Raw genomic sequence first — 20,924 nt, forward strand, 5'->3', positions numbered from 1 at the left:
CCACCCCTGTGACAGAGTTAATTTTCACTTTACATGATCAGTGATCGACATAGGCGCATCTTGGCGGCAGGGATTAAATCTTTAAAAATGTCTGGGATAAGAAAATCTAAAGTGTAGAACTGGATGCACTTTGAAATGTTAAAATTGATCCAAAAAAGTAAGATGCAAGTTACCACTCAACGACGACAAACATTGCGGCACGCTTCTGCCAGCCAACGTTAACAAGTTGACTAGCGCACTATTTGAAAAGACTCAAACGCGTCAGATTGCGTGAAAGACTGGATTTTTTTTCCCGATCAGATAAGCTACAAGTGATTTCAAAACATTTCAGCTGGTTCTTATTTGATTTTTGGATGCTGTGAATGTTTAGCTAAAAAGACTGCCACAGTTTAGCATTTATTGTCTCTGCAGTTACAAAGACAATGTTGACAATTCTTTCGTTATTTTAATAATTTCTTTAATTTATTTATTGCTCACTGGGTTATCTAATTTAACTATTTGTGGCTTGTGTTTTCAATATATGTTCCCCTGCACTTTAGGCATTTTGCACTTGTGACTTGTCATTTTTTTTTATTATTATTATTTTTATTTATTAGAACGGTATATTCTGTTCTAATTCAATTCTGTAAATTAATTTGATGTTTTTCGGTGCATCGATGTTGAGCTGTAGAGTTAAAGCTTGCTCGCACAGGCAATTTAGCCGATTTAATTTGATTTGCCGACGTGAAATGCATACCTATCTGCAGTGTGGTCTTTCTGCAGTTATTTATATATATATATTTTAGGTTTATTAATCCAAAATGTTTTTATTTGTGTGGTGTTCTGTGAATGTTTATCCACATTGCCTTTCAGTTTGGTCGCTTTCTTAGAAAGTTGTTTCTCTGTGCTGTGTGTGAGATAAAATAAAAGTTGTCTTAAGGCCCGGGTATAGGCCTTCATTTTCCGCATCCCGCTCCATCTCGTGCACAGTTGAGCGTGCAAGCCTTTCAAAGTAGCCTATACTGTGGAAAGAGTTCATGCGCATTATCTAGTGGACTGCTGTTTTTCAAGCTCACACATATATGATTCGACTATCAGTCGACTCTAGGCAATCTGATACGAATCTGATTCGACTATGTAAATCTGTAGTCGTGGACACCCGTAAATAATTTACAATAAGATAGTGTGAATGTTCATTTAAAGGATTAGTCCACTTTTAAATACACTTTTCCTGATAAATTTACTCAACCCATGTCATCCAAGATGTTCATGTCTTTCTTTCGTCAGTCGAAAAGAAATGAAGGTTTTTGAGGAAAACATTCCAGGATTTTTCTCCATATAGTGGATTTCAATGGCTACCAACAGGTTGAAGGTCCAAATTCCAGTTTCATTGCAGCTTCAAAGGGCTTTAAACGATACCAGATGAGTAATAAGGGTCTCATCTAGCGAAACGATCGGTCATTTTAAAAAAAAAATACAACCGTTTATGCTTTATAAACAAAATATCACCTTGAATGTACTTTCCGTTTCCGCATTCTTCAAAACGCTTACGCTGAATGTCCTACGCCTTCCCTATTTAACTTACGGAAAAAAACTAAACTGGCGCCGCATTCATTCCATAAGTTGAATAGGGAAGGCGTAGGACATTCAGCATAAGCGTTATGAAGAATGCAGAAACGGAAAGTACGTTCAAGGCAATATTTTGTTTATAAAGCATAAACGGTTGTATTTTTTTCGAAAATGACCGATCATTTCGCTAGATAAGACCCTTATTACTCATCTGGTAGCCATTGGTAGCCATTGAAATCCACTATATGGAGAAAAATCCTGGAATGTTTTCCTCAAAAACCTTCATTTCTTTTCGACTGACGAAAGAAAGACATGAACATCTTGGATGACATGGGGTTGAGTAAATTTATCAGGAAAAGTGTATTTAAAAGTGGACTAATCCTTTAATGTCCACTTTAAAGAGTTCAAATAAGAGGTTAATTTGTTGTTCTCCATTCCGCAGGGACAACAACCAGCAGCGGGTGCCGACCAGGTGGATAGAGCGGCAGCTGCTGGAGCCTCAGCCGGGGGAGCCACTGCTTCTCCGAGCCCAGGAAAACAGCCCTCTACGGGGGAACGCAAACCCAAGAAGGAATCCAAGGACAAAGACAAATGCATCTTGTTGTAACAGCAGTGGACTACATGGAAACGCGAAACGGGCAGCAATTAAATTCCAGTGGCTCTGCAATGCATCTCCCAGCGTGAGGCGGAGAGAGAACGAGCAACGGAGATGAAGCGTGACGGACTTGCCATTCTCAAGCCACTTGTGCCTGACTTTAACCCTCAGTGTTCTGAAGATGCAGACAAGCAGAGAGGGGTGTCACTACAAGGACTATCACTACATCGTTCGTAGAGCTGGCCAAATGTTCTCAGCAGGAAAACCACTGCAGTGCACTATATTTGTGTGGGGTCACCAGGGAGGGTGGATTTTTATTAATATTTTTTTTTTTTTTTAGTAGAACAAGGTAATGTACACATAGCACTAGGCAAAAAATCCCCCTCCCAAAACAAAAACACACACCACTTTTTTCATTATACAAAGCATTTTTTTTTTTTTTTTGTGGATTTCCGTTATTGTTGTTGTTTATAAGCTATTTTATACCGGTTTACCCGTATATATATGCATATGTAGATTTGTTGTATTTGTCAGTTTCTGTTGTTTGATTGAAGGACATAAGATCTTTTAATGAAAGGCCGTTCACATGAGCAGGTAGCAAGCCAACAGGTCACTTGGCAAAGGTGATGTCTCAGGACATGATGTAGGCCACCGTAGTTCTTGCCTGGCAGTCTGATGCCAAATTTAACATGTTGATATTGTAGGAGTCACCTCCATTTTAGAGAGCGTAATCCTGAAGAAACGGATGCATTTAAAAAGGTTTCCTTTTTCCATTTGGTGTGTCTACGAAAGAATGATTTTGCTAATAGGACATTTTCTGTTAATATCAGTGAACAACTGACACTGCGGTTAATGTACATAGCTTTAAAATATCAAAATCATTAGATTATATATAAGATTACATGGCCAATTTTTTGCTTCAACCCACCCCTTTTACATTTCAGCCAAAAGTCTGGTTCATATTTGCCTTAAAAAAAAAATGAAGTATACGAGTAGGATCGTTGTCCTGGCATTGTTGAATGATCAACATTATTGCCCAGAAACCGAATCTTGTTTTATCTTAATGGTTTGTGTTTTCCTCCAGCTTAGTGGTCGAACAATATCGGTTTTACAGTGGGCCAATACTGAAATCCGGAGAGCAGGTTGGCCGACTCCTGATAGAAATAACAAGAGGAGATTTAACACCTCTGTTAATCGGCGGACACTGTTATCACCCAATGCCGAAAAATGGCTTAACATTGGCCAAATAATCAAGCCGACCGATATATCGGTCAGTCGCTAACTACAGCTATAATTTTCACACTCTTTCATGTACATTGTACATACTCATATATGCTATATGGATGTAAGGTAGGAAAGGATTACTCGAGCCCATCCTGTTCCAGTGCTGCCTCCTGAGAGACAAGGTCTTTTCTCTCCAAACATTCCAGCTATATGCCTTGAGCTGAGCCTCAGACTCAGAGAAACGCTAACGTTGGGCTATTTTCCCTGTTGTTCTGCTCTCGCAATGTACGAATGAACAACTCCTGCATGTAGACGAGCTTGTGATGGTGTAGTCGTAGAACAGACTTGTGGTTACATGGGAGCACTAGTAGAATCTGTTTATGCTGGTCATGGGCTGGAGCTGTTACTTTGACGTTTGGTCCCTCAGCGGCCAATACTCTCTGTATATAAAAAGCCTTACACTATTTGCAGTATCTTTTATACCGACACAAATGGGTGCAAGACAAGACTGAGACAATCTCTAGACCTTACCATAAGACAGAAAACCGCACAGGCCTTCACAGAAGGAACATATCCATGAGTGTCTTTATGTTTTAGATGGGTAAAGGATGTAGATTCATATGTCCCCTATGTTGAGGTCCGTTCACACCGAGAACGATACTATAAAGATTAAAATAAGGATAACTAGATAAGCGCGAAGAGTTATTAGCGTCCACGCCAACGGATGATAACTTATGTCGTCTGCCGCTTTAAATTAAATGCACGAGCTCTTTAAAGCCGAGTGGATTCTGATTCGCTGTTAATGTTTTTGTTGTTGTTCTTTTCTCCATTCATCAGCTGGAAAACAAAATCGTTCTGAAAGCGATTCCAACAATATGTCGTTCCTTTGGTGTCGTTATAGCTGTAGTGTGGAGTTCCTTATTCTCATAGAAGTAGAGCGCTTATTGAAACTGTATCGTTATAGTTATCTTCCTTGGTTTGAATGGCCCTTTAAACCTGAGGAATTGGGCTTTTAAGACAAACCATGGCTATTTTTGAAGTTGTTGTTATCTGAGGTGAATTAGCTGGCATACTAATATCGTGTTTAGCCAGAGAGTGCACAACACAAGCTGTGTTAATCTGTATTTGTCATGTTTTTATTGTTTCCCCCGAAGGTAGCATTCGCACTATCATTTCACACTACGAGAACTATAGATTTAAATTCATAAATGTCAATGCGCTTCTGTCACCTCTGTGACTGGTGGCATTTGGAAGGAAGCACAAGCTACAGAGTTGGGAGAGAAACGTCTTGAAGGGTTTGTACTGAGGTTATTGGGGTGAAATGAGATTTTATATATCTGTAACTGGTAAATCATCCATTTTGGCCAAACTTGGGTGAACAAACTTGGTTTTATCATCATTATAAGCTGACGCTCACTTCTGATTCAGTTCATTGGTGAAAGAGTCGAATACTTACTCAACTGCTGTTATACTTGCAGATGGACATTCCAGGGTGCTTTTGATCAGTGGCATGTCTGATAAAAGAGTGATTTAAGGACAACGTGCAACAGACTTCTCCAGCACATATAATATGTACCCACTGTGCATTAGCTTATGTCGTTTGTATTGATTGCCAATAACTTTATTCTTCTGTAATGTGCTTCAGCTTTAACCATTTGCTTCTAAAATGATCTTGCTAATTGCAGATGTGTGAAATGTCACAAGAATTTACATGTTAGTGGGATAGTCAAATGTCATATTTATAGAGGGGGGGAAAAGTGGTGGAGTTTGTGGGTGCACGCTCTATTAATTAAATGAGAAAGCCCATTTCAAAGAGAAAATAGATGGAAAATGGCTTGAAACTGTCTAATATATTTAGCTAAATCTATCTTTGACCCCCAAATAATATCAGTAAATAATCCAAGGCCTTGTCTGCTTAGTTGGCCATTGGTTTGCAGCACCCATTGAAGCTCCGTTATAGGTCATAGACCATTTTAGTTATTTATGCACTGTTACATTGAATGCACTAGATGAGAAATATACCTCTTTTTATACACAATTAGAATGACCAGATTTTGTCTGGTTACAGCTGAACCTGTTTCATAACACCCAATAAATACCATGTTTTGCAATAAGGCTTATATTTATGGAACTATATTAAGAACTGAACATAAGGAACTTTCTAATGGTTACGTTTCATCCTAAATGCTGCCATTTAGATTTTGTTTTTCTTCGCCCGTTTCCAGATATAAAGGGTTTGCAAGACTTCCCATGAATATAATTTGATGTTTCATATCTTAGTGCCATCAACGGATATGGAAAACAATTTGCGATTGAAGAGAGGGCTTTTGATTAGAGTTGATAAAGGGCATTACCAAGGGTAATTCAAACTAATGACACTGAAATGCCAAACATTACATGTTTTCTGCTAATAATGGGAACTGGGAAGGTTTCTCTTGAAATTTCAATTTTATCGGGTCAGTTCGTAATGGAAATGCAGTCGTGATGCATGTTTAACAGCTGAATACAACATTTACTCCTAAATCATTTTAAGGAACAGTCCAATTACAATTTCTATTTTATATCCTTTATACGTGTATATTTACACAAAAGATTTTAACTTAGCAAAAAGAAAAAGGACAAAAAAAATAATAAAAAAAATAAGGATATAATAAGGGTCAACCTTTCTATTGTGTGTAAGGTTCATTAATGACCAAAAACATTTATGTAGCCCAACAGTGTCAAAAAGTAGATGGACATTTTTTCTGTAACAAATGCCTTAGATGAGGGACAATACATCTGATTAAAGGAAATCTGGTCAGTGAGTCTGTGTGATTCTTCTGATTGTCATTCACAGTCTACAACTAAAAATTTGCTAGTTTTTCTTCCAACTGTGGGTAAGTGTGGCTGCACTTACAGACGCAAACTACACGGAGACCATCATAATCCACATAATTTAATATGAACTTGTAGAATCATCATTAACCCAAAAAAAAAAAAAAAAAAAAAAGATCACATTGAAATGTTAACGGAATTACAGATGTGTCCAGTGATACACACAGTAGTCTGCCCAAAGCATATGAGAAAATCTGGAACAGGATTACCTAAGATTATCTAAACAAACACTGGTTAAGAAATAAGCTGTACAGTTGCACCAACACTATGTCAGGAAAACATGTATGTGCACAAAGGTTGTTTACAGGTCACCGGAGTACAGTTCGGGAAACAAAAACCTACACGTAAAGCCTTTTACAAAGAACAAAATCAAAGTGGATCTTTACAATAATCTCACGGCTATAAGTTCAGCCAATTAAAAACATCAGTTCAAAATTTTTAAAAAAAGGAAAAAAAAAAAAAAAAGTATTTATATTTTTTGCTGCGAAGAGTCCAATGCTAGAACCTTCCTTTAAAGGGCTTGAATCCTCCGCTGCCACCAGCCATAGGAACATTAGTGATCTGCACAATTCTGTTTATACCAGTAGAGGAATGACTGCAGAAAGACACATAATCAGTATGCATGCAAAGTCAACATTCAAGTTAAAAATGTCTTCACCTGTTGAGAGTTAAAAATAAGGTGGACAGATCCGGTATAAATAAAGGAACATAACAGATTGAAACGTGCACTCTAGATCAAAACAAACCTGGAGTGTGGTGCCATCATGCCAGGCCGGCTGTCCCCCATTCGACGGTTATCTGTGAATCCTCCGCTTTGTGAGCCTGCTGCCCCGTGCCAGTCTTTCCTGGGGCCCTGATCGCGTCCATGCCGCTCCACCACCACCTGCCTGCCACTGCCAAAGTGCTGCTGTGGTAAGATGGAGGTTATTTAGTCTTAGATTTGCAGACCTGCAGCAAAAGGAATGTGTCAGAGGCATGTTAAATACTTCACCTGCTCTCCCATAACCACAGGTCTGCCTCCATCTCGGCTGTTGAAGCTGCTTCTGCCACGGCTGGCTGCGGACACCCCTCTCATTGCAGGTCCGGGACCTTCTCTCCCAGGACGTTCCGGGCGCATTCGCACGGCTCTGTAATAGTCAGCAGCAATCACTGTTTACCAGCAGCTCAATGAAAGCCAAGCCTGAAATATCAGTCTATGATAGTGTTTGTTCAAAACAGTCAAAAACTGATTCAATGAGCTAGTGAGTTAAGTTGTGAATTTAAGACTGATTTGAGAGGGGCTTTTTTTAAATGAAAAGACCTGTGGCCTCATTCATTTGCGTACAATGATCCTAAATGTCATCCTTATGCACAAAAGATTTTAAATCGATGTTGGAATATTTACTGGTATTTAAGCGCAAAGTTTGGGATTTTTTCATGTTTATGCCTTTATAAATATCAATTTGTTCCTCATTTTTGACAAGATGAAAATCATGATTTTTATGCCATCAAAGTGACAAAGCGCTTTTTTTTTTAATGTAGGGGCAAAATGATGATTATTTTCTGACATTGTGTGCATCATTTATAGAGATTTCTGTATTTGATGACAATGCGTTTTTAAAACTAACAGTAATAACGGTCTTAAGTTGGATGTAAATGGATGACACACTGTGATTTCATGTCATTTCCATTATAAAATCGTAAAAATTATTTTAAAAAAAAAACAATTGCAAGAGGCAAATATTTCCCCTTAATAAAAAGATAAAATAAATTGTAACACTGCTGTCAGAGTAAATTCCATCCACATTGATGGAACAAAGCAGAAGTTCAAGAACTGCTAATGTAATCAATTGACATGAAAAATCATTAGATTTTTTTGACCAGATACTGAATAAGAATCAAATTTCGATTCCCAACCCTAGTGAAGAGGGAGCACAAACAGAAGCTCATCTGTACCTGACATCTCCTTGTTTCGTATTCATTCCCCCATCAGTCTTCCAGCCAGCGTGGCTGCCGTCTCTCGGGGTGCGGGAGTGAGCAATGGCAGGAGGTGGTGCTCTGCCTCCAGCTGGTCGATCAGGCATGGACACCTGCCTGCGCTCATCACGGTCACGGATCTCTCGACGATCGCTGTCTCGCAGCTCCGTGCGAGGTGGAGGTGGTGGCTCTGCTCTCCGCACGGTTTCGAAGTCTTTAGGATAGCGGTCAAACCCAGATCCTTCACGCCGGGGAGCAGGACGACTTTTCTTTGAATCAGGTTCATTGTCAAAGCGGTTGCGTCTGGGGGGAGAAAAAAAAGGGGTTAAATGGTTGCTGTGCATTCACAACTTGTGCCAATTTGGAAATATGTATTGTGCTCTCCCTTGTTCTCATTAGAATAAAAGTGTCTGTGGGAATTGCATTCTTGTTCATGAATACCTACCTATCAAAGTTGTTGGACTGCCCGGCTGATGTCTGTGGGTATCGGTTCCGGTCTCTGGGATTGAAATCATTAAAACGGTTCTGTTGTCGGCTGTTGTAGTCTCCACCTTGACTGATCCGGCCTTCTGGCTGAGTTTGCATCTTTTTACCACTATTCCAGTACGGGTCTTCCCTCCTGCACATACAGAAAAAAACGTAACCATTTTGAAGCCCAGAGGTCACTAAACCCCAAGAATAAATATCTAACAGTATTGTTCGCATACCTCTGGTCAACATCACGTCCCCTCTTTAAGTTGTTTCGTTTCTCCTGCTCGTAACGCAACTGCTCCTGTTGCCGCCTCAATTCCTCCCGTTCACGAGCCAAACGCTCCGCTTCCTTGCGTCGCTCCTGCACACAGACATTTTTAGCACGTCAACATTAAGCCAGAAACAAAATCCCAGCTTTGAGTTTCGACGGGCAGGTATATCGTGGTTGTACCTGCTCTATACGGATCCGCTCCCGTTCCAGTCTCTCTCTCTCCATGCGCTCGCGTTCGAGTTTCTGTCTTTCCACCTCCAGTCTTTGGCGCTCTCTCATTAGGTTCTCCCTTTCCTCACGCTCGCGCATAATACGGATGCGCTCCCTCTCCCGGCGCTCTCGCTCTGCTACCTCACGCCGTCTGGACAGCACACCAAAACACCATTACAGACCACAGCTCAAGCACTTTGGTGTTTTGTGTGTGAATGTAAAAGAACGTTAACCTACCTGCGCAGTTCCATAGCCCTGCGAACGCGCTCCATCCTGACCATGCGCTCACGCATGCGCTGTTCCTTCATCTTCTCAAATGGCAGGATGTCTTTGTTTCCACCTTTGTTAAGCATTGGGCGCCCTTTCTTCATCATCTCCATCTGTATGTTACAAAAAAAAAAAACAGTTTAAACAAAATACTAGAGAGAGTGTTTATAGTCTTACTAATTCAGACTGTGTTTATGGTTGGTTGTGACTCAGAATGAAGAGTTAACCAACCTCCTCAGGTGGTATAAACCATCTGGGACGTCGGTTCATTATGTTGGGTGGACCAGGCTGCAAATAAATACACAATCAGATAACTTGTCTTTCTTCATAAAAACCCCTTTTCATGATAATACAGTTCATACTGAGGATGTCTGCAGTACCTTCTCAAACCTTCCACCCCTTCTGAAAGGAGGTCGAGATTTATTGAAGTTTTGCTCTCTTGCTTGGTCGATAACCATCATATTACCTGGACTCTTTCCTGTGGATAGGAAGGGATACAGATATTAAAAACAACTATAAAGTCTTCTTAAATTCTTAATTTCTAAGTAAGTGAATATAACCAAACCGTAACATACGTCCATGTTTCTTGTCATCTTTCTTTGCTGCGTCGGCTCCTGAATTGGAAGATGTTGCATCAGATTTGTTGCTTTTGGGGTCCTGTTTTTTTGCATCTTTGCTGTCCTTTTCAGAGGGTTTGTCTGATTTCTTCTCCTCCTTCTTAGATGAAACTGGAGTCCTTTTAAAAAAGGAAGGAAAATATAACCAGTGCAACAAAATGCTCCTCCTCTTAAAAGAATGGAAAGCTTAAAAAAAAACTCTTACTTGCTAGAGGTTTTCGCTCCAGTTGGAGTACGCTTTTCTCCAGAAATTTTACTGGAACTTGTCTTGTCTTCTCCCTCTTTCTTTGAGAAGTCCTTTTTGAACGGGTCAGTTTTCACCTGTGAGGATGATACCACGAGATCAGAGATCAAGTATGAAATACTGCTTGTTTTCACAAAAGCAAAAACTATTGATGATGTCTGACTGTAGCTCTAAGTAAGTTGAGTATCCCACTCTTATAGCACAGTGGTGAAGTTCTTACCCTGTCCACAGATATCTGTTGTCCATGGAGTTCTGTGCGGTCCAGGTGAGAGATGCACCTGGCCACTTCTGCACTGGACGACATGGTAACTAGTCCATAACATTTGGCTCCTGGGCTACGAGCATTGGTGACCACTTTGGCACTAAAAACCTATTTTGAAAAAAAAAAAAAATTTGTAAATTTGAAAAATGAAGTCAACATTACAATCCATCACAACATCACAAACACACTATAATTAAAAGCTGGTGCTAATGCGTAACATACAAAGAGCTGGTACCTTTCCATATTTGCCAAAGAGGTTCTTGAGATCAGCTGCTTTGGTATTGGATGACAGGCCGCTCACCCACAGATTGCGAGTAGAGCTGGTACTGCTGCTGCCACTTCCTGAAGACAGAGAACAAGCTTTAGAAGACACACCAGTGCTTCCCACACATAGACTTTACTTGGGCGGGCCGCCCAGGTATAATAACGGCCGCCCAAGTATATTTGGAGACACATTTTTGCTTTTATTATTTTTATCATCTTATACTTTTATATCCACGCAAGATAATGAAACCATCCGCGTTTCGTATTATGTGTGCGTCAGAACTGTTTGCTCCCACTAACATTCCCACGGGTGCTGCATTTTGCAAAGTCGGCGCTGTTGCGCGTTCTATAAGCTCGCACAACAGCGCTTCAGACTGCTTCAAAGTGATTCTCAATCAATGAAAAGCACAGATTTATGCCAAGCGATTGCTAATGAACTCAAGTTGATGAATTATTACAATGTCTACTTTATGGCCTTTATATAAAATGTTTTAGACAATTGTAAGAATCTGAAGGATCAGCCTGCAATAGTAGACATTTCAAAATAAGAGACCCGGTGTATTTCGGGCTTGTTTATAATTAAAAGTCACATGCTAAGTTTTTTCTCTTTCTTTTGGGCATTATTGGTATTTTGGTTACACAATAAATTGTATTTAATTTGATTTCCATTTAATTCATAGTAAATTATTGTAGTCTCCCCCACAGGAAGAAAAGACTAAGAACATCATTTGACACATATATTATTCATTATATAAATTTTACTAGTAAAATCTGTGTCCTATTCACTGAGAGAGACACTATATGACAGCAAGGAGAACATAGAAAAAGGATAACCATTTAAATGCTGTAATTTTGCATAATTTACAATGCATAATATTAGTATGTAAATAAATGTAACATGTATGCTATGTAATTCAAATTAAATTTCAATAAATAAAAATACTGTTAAAAAAAAAAATCACATATTATATGTTTGTCACATGTAGTAGACCATTTTATTTCAAACCTGTGGGAAGCACTGCACACCACTACTACTTTAATGACAACTTGAGCATCAGAGCAGATTAACTTTCCAAAATAATGAAACTTCTAATTGTATCATGCAGATTTCTGCTGTTCCTCAAATATGGTATAATACTGATGTTTCACCATATAGGCCAACTGCTGTATACATACATAAAATATAAGTGAAATTCCAAAATGCAAACCCATTAAAGAAATAAAGTCATACCTTTTTCATCTTTCGTTGTCTTTCCATCTCTGTCCTTTGAAGAGCTAAAATGTGAATATTATGAGAGCGACAAGAAGAGAGAAATACTTCAATGAGTACCAGAGCATGAGAGATGATTGTGGGCACCGAGGTACATCTCCAAATAAACAACAAAGGTTATACAAATGTTTGGTGCATTACAGAAAAAGGAAAAGAACAAAAAATCCCCATAGGCAAGGCTTGCACTCGGACAAAACTCCAATAAGGCTTCTTTCTCTTGCTATTCCACAGGAGCAAGGTGGGTCAAGTTTTCTGCCAATTTATTCCCTTGACCAATGACATCCTCAGGAGGGTGTTCAACTTCAGAGAGAATGACTTCACTGGACTGACAAACCCCTCTGACATCACTGGAACTACTGCACATTTTTTTTAACCCATAAGTAGGGACTGGAAAAGCAAGTGCTGGAAATGTGTGCGTAACAGACGTGTTTTCAGCTCCTCGTTTAACTCCAATTACCAAACTCGAAAAAATGGCAAACCAAACCAAAAGAGCAAACCAAAGGCAGGGATTAGGTACAATGAACAACTCGTTATGAAAAAATTCTTGCTGCTACCCACAATGCTGAGTTCTTATTGAGCTGGAACTTGGTAGTAGTATCTTAAAGAACTGACATAGAAAGACAAACCTCTTTGCTTGACCTGTCGCCCCAGTTGAAGAGGGGCCTTTCTTCCCAGAATCCTTTTCCTTGTCTCCCATTTCTCCTTTCTTCAAGGCCTCTCTGCTGTCTTTCTTGGCGGCGTCAGACTTCAGCCCGTCATCCCTCTTACCATCCTTGTGGCCATCTATCGCTTCAGTCAATGAGTCTGTCTCCTGCCCCATCTCAGCAGTGGCCTCAGGCTCTTCACAGCTCTTGTCTGCCTCAGAATCTGGAAGTTTCACATGTTTACCTGTTTCCAGGAGGTCGTCGCCATCCACATCCAGTGTGATGGCATCTTCGGCCTGGATGGTGACAGATATATTGTCATCCTCAACTTCTTTTACGGGTTCAGGAGCAGGTTCGCTCTCCATGGCCTCCATCGCTGGGACTTCAGGCTCAGCTTCTCTCTCGGCCTCAATCTCCGCATCAGGATCGGGCTCAGGTTCCACATCTGCCTCAGCCTCAAGATCAGGCTCCACTCCAGCCTCAGCCTCAGGCTCTGCAAGGCCATCTTCACAGAAGGTTTTAGATATGTCACGAGTAGCATCATCAGTATCAGTTACATCTGAGGGATTTAACAAGCATAAAACATGGCAAAAAACACATTGTTTAACATTCACATCTCTGTGCTACGTGACCTAGAAAGTACAACAAAGAGCAAGTTTAGTGTTAGTGGTCATCGTGGGTGAGGAAACCACAGGTATACATAAAAACACATTCCTTAGAGAGAACAACGAAGAGGTTGAACAATCTTCTCGCTACGATGAATATCAGCGCCAATGACAATCTATGTTGGTCCACATTTTGAAGATTCCACAACTGGGTGACATTGACACACTTCTCTGCTTTACAGACATGCATTCAGTCTGAGTGAAACTGCATATCTATACCATAGAGCAAGTCCTCCTGCCAGATGTCACTGGGCTTCTGGTGGTCACATCGAGGGTCTTCTTTCAAATGTTTCCGCGGACTGTTCATCTCGGTTTACAGCTGATGGAGGCGAATCAAAAACAGGGTGGCAAATCTTCTCTGATCCTTTGCAGAAATCTGGCCTTGTTCACAGCATTCTGTCCAGTAACACGGCTAAAAATGGATGTCCACTGAGCTGCGTCCAGTCTTAAATGAGTTCAAAGCACAAGCAGTGATGTTGATGTCCACTTAAGCCATGTCGGCTACACTGCAGTCAGAAAGAAGTGTCAAGACTTTGGTGAATGAGGTTAACGTATCATGTTCTGACCAGTCAAAGGCATGCAGCCTGTTGCCATCTCCATTTCAGGAGGTAGTCCAGACTCAACAGAAAGAAAGAGGTAGCCTGCTGAACCTTTGGTGGTGTTCTGAACAGAGGAAATTCTCTTTGATCGAGTGGGTGAAAGGCTTCCTCTTGCTGATGAAATGTGGTGGGCAGGGTAATGTGCTCTTGAACAAATTAGATGATGAGATTAGGAGTATCACTGATGTTAACACAAATGGTGAAGCGTTATCTGTCCTTTGATGCAGCACATGGTCCGGATGAAGAGTTTTAATGTCTGTGAATTGTTGCAAGACCCACGGCTAGAACGTTGAGATTGAAAAAAGGCAAAAGAAAAAGGAAGCAAGAGAAGTCCGACCTTCTGAAACCTGAAAAACAAATGTTACATCTCCACCCTAATGAGTGACCAGACATACCTTTTTCGGATTCCTCTTCCTCAGTCTCCTGAAAATGAAACAAGAAATTACATAAGAATTTGCGAAGGTCAAATTCTCTGCCTATACTGTGAGTTTGGATTGCTTATAATGTCTGTGAATGTTTCTCCAGATTTGTAATGGAAATCATTTATAAACCAACGGCAACACAGGAGAATACATCAGTATGTTTCTAAATGTGCAGATTGTGGTTCATTGTGATAGCATTTCTATGGTAAAGAAATAGCCAACTATTAAAGATTAAATGGATATTTGAATTAAATGTTGTTTGGCCAATATTAAACAAGGATTTGATCAGGCTGTAAAGTGTAAAAACAACAGGCTGCTGGCACCCTCTGCATGCATTTGTTCTAAAAATTAGAGGTGCTCTAAGCGATGTCACGCGTTTTTAGGCCAAAACATTTTTTGTCACATACAGCAAACATCTCCTCACTATCCGCTAGCTGCTTGTCCCCTGAACACACTGTAAAAAAAACGCGGTCTCTGTAGTCGCCACAAGCTCCGAAAACGGCAATAAAAACAAACTGGTGCAACCTGGACCACAAAACATAATAAACATGCTCCAGCCAATAACCGAGAAGAATGATTTTAAATGTGCATTCATGACTGTTTCAGGAAGCACGGAGGGGAAGGGTGAGAAGGAGGAGGAGGAGGAGGAGGGAGGGTCTAGCTAGCCTCTGTTTTGTTTGACAACACTTCCAACGTCAACAGGAAGTTACTCCACCCAGGATCACTTAGTGCACCTTTAATGTACACAAACTTGTTTATTATGCATATGTCATTATGTATTTTAACAGTGTTGTTCAATAAAATCACACTTTATTACTTGCTTTTGACACTTCATTTGAACCAATTATTGTTATAAAAGTTATTTTTTTAAAGCCTAATAAATGTTGAAATTGATAGCTTTCAGTTATACTGTAATGTTGAATGTCTATAATTAATGTTTAAAAATATGTTTTTATCCAAGGCTGTTGATGCTCTCTGCAGGCATTTGTTATAATTAGGGGTGTGCACAAATAGTTGAATATTTGAATATTTCGACCTGTAATTAATATTCGAAAAATAAAAATACTATTCGAATTTTACTATGTTGCTTTGCTGGCCGTAAATGCAGTGAATCCATGATAAATCCTAAGCACTAAAACTCGCAGTTATAACTAAATGCACCGGGTGGCACTGTGGAGCGTGTTTAACAAGTTCATTTTATTTGATCGTCATGAAAATGAAATCTAAACACCCGTCGAATGAGGAAAGACAGCTGTCTATTAACTTACTGCATTCACGACAGGTAGGTGCAGCTGTAACCCGAATGAGCCGATAAGAACTTATCTGATAGCAAAATGATTTTGAGACATATGCTTTCTTTAAGTTTCGTCGAGGAAGATATATTTACTAACAGAAATCACAAAGTGCTGCTGTTAGAAACTTAGCTTAGCATACCGTTATGTATTTTCGTTATCTTTGTGTTTCTGCAATGTCTGTTGCCGCTCGTTTTCTCACCCGAGCATGTGGATATTATTGTTTTTCTCAACATGAACATGTGAAACAATATGAAAACGATAACCATACCATGTAACGTTACTGACTCGAGTGTATTATGAACTTTATAAGCGTTTTTCCCGTTCGCGCTGCTTGAGCTTAAATGTTTTTGTGCTTTATATATAGTATTTTTTTTTTTTATTTGCACATACTGTTTAATGCTTTGAACTAAAAGAAAAGCTTAAGATATAACGTAAGCTTGTTGTGCATATTGCCTAATCATAAGCTTGTTCAGAAATGGTTACAAAATCTTGATGAATAAAAAAAAAATAACGTCCTTCTCGTTTAACCTCATTTAAATAAACTAATATTCGAATATTCGTTTTTTACGAGCCCAAATATTCGAATACAATATTTTGGAAAAATGCCCATCCCTAGTTATAATACATAATGCATATGAGTTGATTGTTTATATTATAGTGTTTCCCATTCATTGATTTATTTGTGGCGGTCCACCACAATAATCATCATCGACCGCCACTAGGGCTGCACAATTAATCGAATTTCGATTATGATTATGGATGCCATGATTTCGTAATCATTCAAGGGCGCGATTACAAGGAAAAATATCCACTTACATTATTCTGCGTGTTTAAGAGGTGTGTTTAGAGCATGTTACATCGCAAGAGGGAATCACGACTACTTCAGAATGTAAAAGGTCTAATCCAGCACAAAAGGAGCTACCAGTGACGTAGATGTACGCTGCTACATACAAAAGAAACACCAGCACCCGCCATTTTTAAAGAGCTTGTACACAGCCTATAAATTTACCCCATGAACTAACTAACTCTACAAACATGAAAAACAATGATAGGACCTCTCATCCTTATGCTAAGGAGAAAATCCAAGCAAAACATGATTATGTATTTCTGCTAAGCTAGCGACATTGGGCATCAACCACACAGCAAAAGCTAATACTTTTTCAAATACTGTCTACTTGCTTTGTTTAACAGTTCTATCTATTACCGTATTAGATAGGACTGAGAATGAGAGGATCTGTCTGAAATGTTCTCAGCACCGTCAAAATAAAAGTCCGACGTGCTGTCAAAAAAAAAAAAAAAAAAGTAACAACAACAAGCGCAGTGTGTGTCACTTCAGGCCCTAGGGGAACATTAGTTCCTGGTGAACCACACTGGTGACTAGTAGTATCTAAGTTCCAAGAACAACCTGATGCAAAAGCCCCTATTATTATACCATGCGTATGTTTACTTTTTATTATTATTTAAAGAAAAAAACCAAACCAATGTATAGTTGACATTTGAGGTTTAATGCTATAGAAAAACAAAAAAATTCAGCTTGCTTTTTATTTTTATACAAAAATATGGCATGTAGTTGCTTCAAACAATGGTATAAAGCTATTCAATACATAATTCAATGAAATTGTGATATCGTAATTAATAATTGCAATTACAATTTCATGGGAATAAATGACAATTATGGTTTTTGTCATAATCATGCAGCCCTAACCGCCACAAACAGATTTCAGTGCTTCTCATTCATTAACTAGACTGTGGCGGCCCGAAAATATATTTAAACTTTTCATAATAAGGTGTCTGAATGATGTCACATCCTATTACATGATATTGCCCGCATGACTTGATCCAAAATGGTCCCTTTATATTGGTTACTCGAATGACATCAATGACAAACATGTCGTGTTTAGAGCCACTGCTGTCAAACAAACTTAAATCGAAAGTGCAATAAGGCTTGTGTCCTTATCAAATTGCCAAAGACTCTGTTTGCGATAACAGAATTTCACTAGATTTGTGATAGGACATGTTTGTAAACTTGTTTTCTGCCAAAATAAAAGCTTGACTGCAGTTTCCGTCAAAATAAATGTCTCTTTCAAGTATAGATATTATGACAAAACTAATTATGAAAGTTTCATTTATTTTTCAGTGCATTTGCTTTACAATATATTGCTATTACAGTCATGAGAATAATATAACTATTATTATTATGTAGTGTAATGTAGACTAAGACACTATATCACAACTAAAATAGGTTTGAGTTCACTTTAAAGTTCAGGTACAATGCACAGACTTTTTACCTTGTTCAATTTGCACACTGAATATGGGTTGGAGCTTTTAATTTTGAACTCTCAAAGTGCACCAGATAGATAACTTTAACTTTGAAATGTACAAAATTGCCATGCCACCGAACCCTACTAAAGGGGTAGATGTCCACCCACCACAGTTTCACAAAATCCTGCGGGAAACACTATATTATATGCATTATCTATTTTACCAGTGTTGTCCTATAAAACCATATGATTACTTGTTTTTGATACTTTACTTTATTTAAAAAAAAAATATTATTACCTCAATGTTATTATATATGTATTTTAAGTCATTTTAAAGGCTATTGTTTGCTTAGGTCTATTTTTATTGCCACAAAAAATATCTGATCACTCGTCAAAAATAATTGACCGATTACTTGATTACCAAAATAGTCGTTAGTCACAGCCTGAGTCGATACACAATATTACTGTCTATAGGCACAACCCTAGTTCATAAACATTCAAGTATGAAGACTATGAATTTATCAAACTGTTAATTAAAAGCTTATTACACATGCAACACTTTGTAAGCCTATAAAGAATTATATCAGACTAATGCAATATTTTTGTAGATTATTAATGTTTTTATAAAACGGTAGCCAAAATTTGTACAAATATATTAATCATTTATTTGTTTCAACACTTGCTCTTTTGTACCTTAGATAAAGATTCCTCTTCCATGGTGGTGTCAGCATCCAGGTCTGTCTTCTTTCCTGGGGATGTGCAATAAGGCAATTTGGTCAACTTGTGAAAAACAGACGTTGTGAATTAAAGGAGTTTAGTTGAGAGAGTGAAGATTTACCTTTAGATTTGCCGTGTTTTCTTGTGGGTGTGTCAGCTGACACGGTAAGCTCAATGTTGTCTGGGTCACCACCTTCATCTTCTATAGCCTGCACACAAAAATACATATGCATGCAGAAGGTTTGAACAGCAAAATACATTTTCTGCACTCAACTAAAAGTTCTGCACAATAAAAAAGACCAGTGCTATGTTATTTTGCATCTCACAAGCCTTACTATCATGCAAAATAAATATTTATGTATATTGTTACACACACAGTTATTACATTTAACACTTCAACTGTAAATTAATTCACACAAAAACTGTAGAGAGAGTAAATTGGTTTAAAATTGAAGAAACTGAGCGCGTGTAGCTTCATTCGCTAACAGAATTTAGCCAGCTAAACAAATCCTTACGTTACATTACAGATTCATTTCTGAAAATGCAAATTAAACTTTTCGCCAAAATTTGGTGTCCAAATACGGGCATTACATTTGTGTTTTTAGTAAACGCATTACAAATGCCGGGAATACAATCGTGTTTTGGTATATATATATATATAAAAAACGGCTATGCTAACTCATTAGCCATCAAGCTAGCTTGCGATCGTTTACCTACACGTCATCGTGATTTGCCCTTTTAAATTAAAATTACCTGCTTCAGTCTTGCGATTAGTGTATTTTTTACTCCGGTAATATCCAAATTTCTTCTTTTGAGTTCTGATTTTAAGTCTACCACACGTAAATCTGTAATCTTCTTAGTCTCCGCTGAAATGGCCCCCGACGCCATTTTACCATGTAACTGGATCTGTATGTGTGCGCGCGCTCGACAGCGACACACTCAAACTAACGCTCCACTGCACGAGCACCACACGACATCCTATTCATGATAATAAAAATACAAGGAGACATTGATCGAAGATTAATTGCGTCTTTTACGCTTTTAATTATTTTAGTTACGTTGACGTGCCCCTTAACCAAAAACAAAGTAATTAAGCCTACTTAAAAGGTACAATGCAAAAATGATTTCTTAGTATTTTTGTCTTGTTTTTCACTACAACTATATAATAATTCTTAATACATTTATTTGGGAAGGAAAACGAGCTTCTATTGGCGTGCAGTGATGTTCTGAAATGAGGAGGCAAAGTCCTCACAGTTTTTAATGTGTGTTTATATAATATTGTTCCACATTATTAAGCAAGTCACAGTTCTGATGCAATATGGGGAGGGAGGAAGACCTTTTCGAAGATGAAAAGCTTGAAATGGTGCATTATTCCCTAGCTGGAGCCCAATCATCACCGCCACGTCGCAGTCTTGTTAGAACTAGGTAGCCACTCACCAACCATCCAGAAATCCATCCATCTGCACCATCCATTGCAACACAGTAGTCATCAGTGAATAAAACTATTTATAAATGAGTCCTCATGTATTTCTAAACCCAAAGCAAACGTTCATTATGAGCTTTGGTTAGGGGAGGCAGAAATGCAACTGCATGCACAACTGCCAGCCTGCCTGTAGGCCCATGAGGAATTTATTTTGGTGACAGAAGCTTCCACAGCACAAACAGAATGACAGAGACAAGACACAAATAATAAAAAGTATAAAAAAAAGAAAGTAATAATAAAAAGTATAAAATACATATAAACAATATATGGCTACGTGTACAAATGCAAGGAAATGTAAATAAGAAGTATGGTGTGTTAAATATGTGTAGAAATAGTGATGTGTATTGCACGTTTATTGCCAAGTGAGGGCATTTCATGAGATGGATTGCCTGCCCTGAGGGAAAAATGTTCCTAAGCTTGACTGTTCTGGTGTTCGGTGCTCTGTTGCGACGACCAGATGGCAAAAGGTATAGAACAATACATGGAGACGTTCTTGGGACTCCAGAATACACCAGCAGCTTCAAATTTATATGGCTGCCCTTTTAATACAAATAATTTCTTTGACAGAAACTTTCCTTAAAGGGATTCTGTCATCATTTACTCACCTTCAAGTTGTTCCAAACCTGTATACATTTCTGGTAACCAAATAGTTGATTTACATACATAGGTAAATAATCTTGTTTTCCTTCACGACATTGACATCTTTTTCACTTATAATTATGGGAGTAAACATATTCGTTTAAGAATGTACTAGAATTGTAGTAG

General features: G+C 38.6%; 2 protein-coding genes across 6 annotated transcripts in view; one reads left to right on the top strand and one right to left on the bottom strand.

Moving 5' to 3' along the window:
• The window catches only part of mindy2 (MINDY lysine 48 deubiquitinase 2), a 32,318-nt gene extending 25,642 nt beyond the window's left edge, over positions 1-6,676 (top strand). For all 3 annotated transcript variants that reach the window (XM_048184323.1, XM_048184325.1, XM_048184324.1), the window contains one exon: positions 1,991-6,676. In XM_048184323.1, coding sequence (XP_048040280.1) covers positions 1,991-2,155 — 165 coding nt within the window. In that variant the 3' untranslated portion in view covers positions 2,156-6,676. The remainder of the gene's footprint in view (positions 1-1,990) is intronic.
• On the bottom strand, positions 6,289-19,642 carry sltm (SAFB-like, transcription modulator). 3 transcript variants are annotated; one of them, XM_048184320.1, is made up of 20 exons: positions 19,430-19,642; positions 18,798-18,885; positions 18,653-18,708; positions 14,377-14,404; positions 12,700-13,276; positions 12,035-12,078; positions 10,775-10,881; positions 10,498-10,647; positions 10,239-10,354; positions 9,992-10,152; positions 9,797-9,894; positions 9,648-9,704; positions 9,387-9,529; positions 9,120-9,300; positions 8,905-9,029; positions 8,643-8,816; positions 8,177-8,500; positions 7,233-7,368; positions 6,988-7,145; positions 6,289-6,836 (listed from the first exon to the last, which is right to left on the bottom strand). In XM_048184320.1, exons 1-20 carry the CDS (start codon positions 19,562-19,564, stop codon positions 6,740-6,742), a joined length of 2,955 nt encoding a protein of 984 aa, XP_048040277.1. In that variant the 5' UTR covers positions 19,565-19,642; the 3' UTR covers positions 6,289-6,739. The 3 variants fall into 3 exon arrangements, with proteins under 3 accessions (XP_048040277.1, XP_048040279.1, XP_048040276.1); XM_048184322.1 differs by having other exon boundaries at positions 6,988-7,148; positions 12,700-13,222; positions 19,430-19,641; XM_048184319.1 differs by having other exon boundaries at positions 6,988-7,148; positions 19,430-19,641.
• Between the last annotated feature and the right edge of the window lie 1,282 nt (positions 19,643-20,924).

Source organism: Megalobrama amblycephala, linkage group LG3, assembly GCF_018812025.1.
Source record: "Megalobrama amblycephala isolate DHTTF-2021 linkage group LG3, ASM1881202v1, whole genome shotgun sequence".
NCBI classification, from domain to species: Eukaryota; Metazoa; Chordata; class Actinopteri; order Cypriniformes; family Xenocyprididae; genus Megalobrama; species Megalobrama amblycephala.